The 5,237-nt window shown below is 33.1% G+C and overlaps 1 protein-coding gene across 1 annotated transcript; it reads right to left on the bottom strand.

Moving 5' to 3' along the window:
* Window positions 1-1,617: 1,617 nt before the first annotated feature.
* LOC116893719 (olfactory receptor 10W1-like) lies at window positions 1,618-2,568 on the bottom strand. Its single transcript, XM_032895434.1, has one exon. The coding sequence runs from the start codon at window positions 2,566-2,568 to the stop codon at window positions 1,618-1,620; it is 951 nt and encodes a 316-aa protein (XP_032751325.1).
* Between the last annotated feature and the right edge of the window lie 2,669 nt (window positions 2,569-5,237).

The following is a 5,237-nucleotide window of genomic DNA, read 5'->3' as shown; positions in this document are numbered from 1 at the left end:
AGCTCGAAAATATAGTATTCTTTGTGATTTATAGGTTGACTATTCTTTTCAAATTTATGTGGAACTTTCATTCAATTGAATATTGTGTCATAAAATACATATCAATGCTACAATCTGCACACCTTGCTTAAAATGCAGAACCTTGTAATTAACTCTCTCTCTCTCTCTCTCTCTCTCTCTCTCTATATATATATATATATATATATATATATATATATATATATATCCACATAGAAGCTAAGGAAAAAGAGTCACTTTGATATACTTGTCTGTACAATATTGGGTTTAACTGGATGATTTGTCAGCCTCTTAGAACTACCAGCAAACTACATCAATTAATTATGTAGACAACACACTCTGTAGTACTTCTTTAATAATCTTAAGTATCTGAAAGTATTGGTCACATTAGATCTTTCTACGGAAAGAATTTTTATTATAATGAAAATATTTTTGAAGACTAATTGATAAGGTATGTTAATAAATATGTGTGTTATATGCTCTCTGTAATATTCCTAATTTTTGAACACTGTAAGCACTTAATGATAACAGTATTAATACTTAGCATCCTAAAACAAAACCAGAATCAAGTTTCTCATACAAAATTTATTTAAAAATAATTTTATTAGAGAACATAATTTTAGTTTTACATATAATACTACAATGAAAACCTTGAGTCATTCTATTTTTTGCCAATCTTCAATGTCCCTCTCTATACAGCTTATTTCTCAAAAGATGGGCTTCCTGTTAAAGTCACACAGATGCCAGATACTCTGGCATCCAGCTGGGTTTCCCAGTACAGGACTGAGCAAGAGATGCCAGGGAGGTTATGGTACTTTCATCCCAGGATTTTTCTCATGCGGTCTTATTGGTTAAATGATTCCTTTTTTTCCCCCATTTATTGGATATTTTTTACTTACATTTCAAAAGTTATTCCCTTTTTCTGGCTTCCAAGACATAATCCCCCTATCCCATCCCCTTCCCCTTCTTCTACAAGGGTGTTCCCCTCCCCATCCACCCCCCCCACAACCTTCCCCTACACTGGAGGTCCAACCTTGTCAGGACCAAGGACTTCTCCTTCCACTGGTGCCCAACAAGGCCATCCTCTGCTACATATGCAGCTGGAGCCATAGGCCTTTATTTTAATCAAAACTATCAATCCACTAATCAATTCTATTCCGAGTCCCATTCTCATTGGATTCTAAAACACTGTAGCTATTCTTATCTCTAGGTATCTTAGTGATAATGGCCTCTGTAATTAATAATGTTTAAGTATTTCTCACTTTCCTGGCTCTCAAGTGCCAGATAAAATTTTGTTATTTCAAAATTTTAATCTAAAACTTATGGAATAAGCTTTTCTAATACCTAATTTAATAAAATCATATACTTGCCACTTAACATTACTTTCTGCATGTGTTTGCTTATATCTTTTTTATAAATATAATCACCCAGTCTAAAAGTAGCACATAGTAAAGAATATCACCATACATATGTGAACATTTAAGTACCTTATGTTTATTGTTACTGTGGAAATAATTTCAATATCAGCAATGACAATAATTTTTCATAGCTCAGTGGCTTGTTTTGGCTAGGACTAAACCTTATTATGTGGGGTGTTTCCTATTGTACAATTTTCTGGGAGAAATAATTTCTGGTAAGTACTTTCTCTATGGCACCTTTCATTTCATTGTTCCTCAGAGTGTAGATAAGAGGATTGAGGAATGGGGTTCCCAGTGTGTATACCAGGGAGATGAACTGATCTTGTTTGGGATGGAAACTAGACTTGGGGCGCAGGTACATGAAGGCACAACAGCCATACTGCAACAACACCACAGTGAGGTGGGAGGAACAGGTGTTAAAGGCCCTGTGACGGCCAGTTGCTGAGTGGAGTTTGAGCACAGCTGCTCCTATCAAGGCATAGGTGGTGGCAATGAAAAAGAAAGGCACAGCTATGGCTAGGGCAGCAGCCACTAGCACAGAAAGCTCATGGATATGACTAGTGGCACACACAAGTTGCATCACTGGTGGCACATCACAAAAAAAATGTTCTATTCCTCTGTCCTGACAGAATGGTAGACAGAAGATGAAGATCACAAGCTGTAAGGACAAGACCATGCCAATGACCACAGAAGCCACAACCAAGCGAACACAAAGAGTTACAGTCATGAAGAGAGGGTACTGCAAGGGATGACAGATGGCAACATATCTGTCATAGGCCATGGAAGCTAAGAGGAAGCAATCAGCACTGCCAAGTCCAATGAAAAGGACCATCTGGGTGGCACAGCTCAGCAGAGTAATGGTCTTCTCTGACTGCAGGGTGTTTGCTAGGATGTGAGGTACCACCACTGCAGTGTAACATAGTTCTATACCTGATAAGCTTCCCAAGAAATAGTACATGGGTGCATGTAGACGGGTTTCTGTCTGGATGGATACCACAATGAGAATATTCCCAGAGATGATCAATGTATAAGCCAGGCTTACTCCAAGGAAGCAGAGCATACGTAGTTCTAGGCGATTAGGATAGGCAAGGAACACAAATTCCATCAATACTGAGTGGTTCTCCCAAGTCATTGAATCTACAAATATTCTCCTTACATCAGAAAAAGTTCTGTTAGATTGGTGATATATTAATTTATTATAGTCAATGATTATACTTCATTAACAAAATATGGATATGCAAAAGAAACAGAGAGTGTATCTTTTAGACTTTTTATTTTTATTAAATTTTTCACATGTAAATCTACATTTTAATTTATACTTGCACTTTGATAGTAAAAGACTAATAATCAAAAGCATCAGAGGAAATGGATGAATACAGAAAGGTGTTTTCAGAAGGCATTCAATAACAATTAAATTCTTCTAATAAATTTAATTCTAAGCATCAAGGAATTCCTCAGTCCAAAACCATATGAGAATGTTAAGGAAGAATTCTATTCCTTTATCCATTCATACATTTAATGTTATTATATTTCATATATATAAAATTGTGTGTGTGTGTGTGTGTGTGTGTGTGTGTGTCTAGGGCATACAATCCTTCACATATGTCAACAACTCTTTTGTATTTTTCCTTATGTTTCATCCTTACACATTAAAAACATAAACAAAACTACTAGAAACCCAAGAAAACTCTCTCTGAGTTTGTATAATACTGTAGAAGATGAATCCAGGCCTTTACCCATACCTCTCTTCATTTCCCCAGAGAAATGTGAACTCTAAAGGAAGAATTACTTTCCTCAAAAAGCATAGCAGAACAAAATAAATTTACATTACCCTAAAGTTTCTTTAAACATGTATGACTCATAAAAAATACACATTCTACTTCTTTTTAGATATCAACCAGTGTCTAGGAACAGCAAAAATGGTGTCCTGTAGTTTTAATTTAAATTAACAAATTTTAATACTGACCATTAGTCAATATAAACCTCTAAAAAGAAATCTGTTTCCAACTACCCCTCATCATCACAAATATTATTTACATAATTTCATGTCAATATTACATGTATCTTGGGCAAAGACGAATTTCTGTTATTTTTAGAGCTAATGAGTGGTCTCTGCTTCATTTACTTTCTCTTCTTCTAAATTTTAAAAATAATTTAAAGAATATCTCATGATATTTAGCACTTTACCTATTTCACTTCAGTACCTGGAGGAGAGTACTATATGAGTATAATAATTCTATCAATTGGTCTATGATGTTAGGAAATGTGTAACTTCTCTTTCTTTCAAATTTTCCAAGAAAAATAGAGATGATATTTATACTTTGTTCAAAGTATTATATTGAAATTAAATGGGATGGTAATATCAGAATCCATATTAAGAAAGACAATAAAGCAAAACCTTATAATCATCTGTAAGTTCAAGGATAACCATTTAAAATTATTTATATTTTATTAAAGAACATGACTGCACATTGAATAGATAAACATTCTTTAAAATGTAATTTTTATTTTAACTTCTAAGATGTTTTCATAGTACAATATTTTTAAGGAACCTTATAAAAATACATATTTATATTTGAGCTATACTTTAGAAAACAGTTTACTGCTTAAGAACAGAGTGTTTTAGTGTCTAGCATAAACAAAAATCTAAGGGCTAGTCTACTACCTGTCTTAGTTTGGAGGGCTTTGAAGTCCATGCAAGAATAGTGAAATCTGACAATTGTATTGAAATCAGGCAACGTTATACAATAAGAATACTGTAGTTAATTAAATATTCACATTTGTTTTATGAGAGGTTATGAATTCTTAGATCTGGTAGGGACTTCAGAAAATTTCTATTATACTTTTAATGAGTATTTCAATTTTTAAGGAAGATAATGAATATTAGGACATCTCCAATGTACAATACATTCATGAAATTTCCAAGTCATGCTTCAGAATGAGAAGGTAGAATTTTCTAAAATTTTATTTTGTGATCAACTGAAACTGTCACTTGAATGACTTCTATCTACTCTGTCTCTTCCAAAGAGTGGCATATTTTCTCTACAAAAGCAATTCAGCTATCAAGTAATTATCGTCTTAGTCCGAAGTATTCTTTCTCATTTATTTTTAATACATTTAACACCATGGTATAAATGTGTGTCACAATTTATGCTTGTTTTTATTCATCTTTCATCTTTTAAAGAAGCACAGGATCACTAACAAGAAGAATACGAGAATGCTTTTCTTTATCTCTTTATATTCTCAAGATCCAGACAATCTAAGTTGTTACAGCACTGCTAGTGTCTAATTATTATTATATAGAAAAGGGAGATTATTTATTTTATATATTGAAGATATCAATTAGATTCTTACTCTCCTAATGATATTACCATAATACATTGAGAAGTTTGCTTCAGACAAATTCCCCTTTCCTTGTTTTTAAAGACCTGAAACTAATCCTAACTTAAAAGTGTTGTGCTAAGTAAAATATGGAACTGAACACATTTGCATTGAAACATGAAACCTATGAAGGTGAGCAATGCACATTTTATTTGTTTATTTTTTTACCTGCTTTAGTTATGATATTAGCAATAAATATCCACTTCACAGAAGAAGATTAGTTGAGCCTCACAGGAGAACAAAGATGCTATTAAACTGTAAACTTACCAAATTTAAATATGTCATACATTAGCATTTATTTGAGATTGGTCGTTAATATTTTAGTCGAAGTAACTGGACTTTTAAGTGAATTCAAAGGATCACTGACTTCTGGGTCAAAGGATATTTGAAATGCTAGAGTCTATTTATAAGATCATTACA

This window comes from Rattus rattus, chromosome 2 (assembly GCF_011064425.1).
Source record: "Rattus rattus isolate New Zealand chromosome 2, Rrattus_CSIRO_v1, whole genome shotgun sequence".
Taxonomy (NCBI): Eukaryota; Metazoa; Chordata; class Mammalia; order Rodentia; family Muridae; genus Rattus; species Rattus rattus.
Note: the sequence above shows the minus strand (reverse complement) of the source record. Positions and strands in the feature narration are given on the sequence as shown.

Coding starts and splice junctions, on each gene's coding strand:
- LOC116893719 (XM_032895434.1), bottom strand. CDS start 2,568: ATGACTTGGGAGAACCACTCAGTATTGATGGAATTTGTGTTCCTTGCC.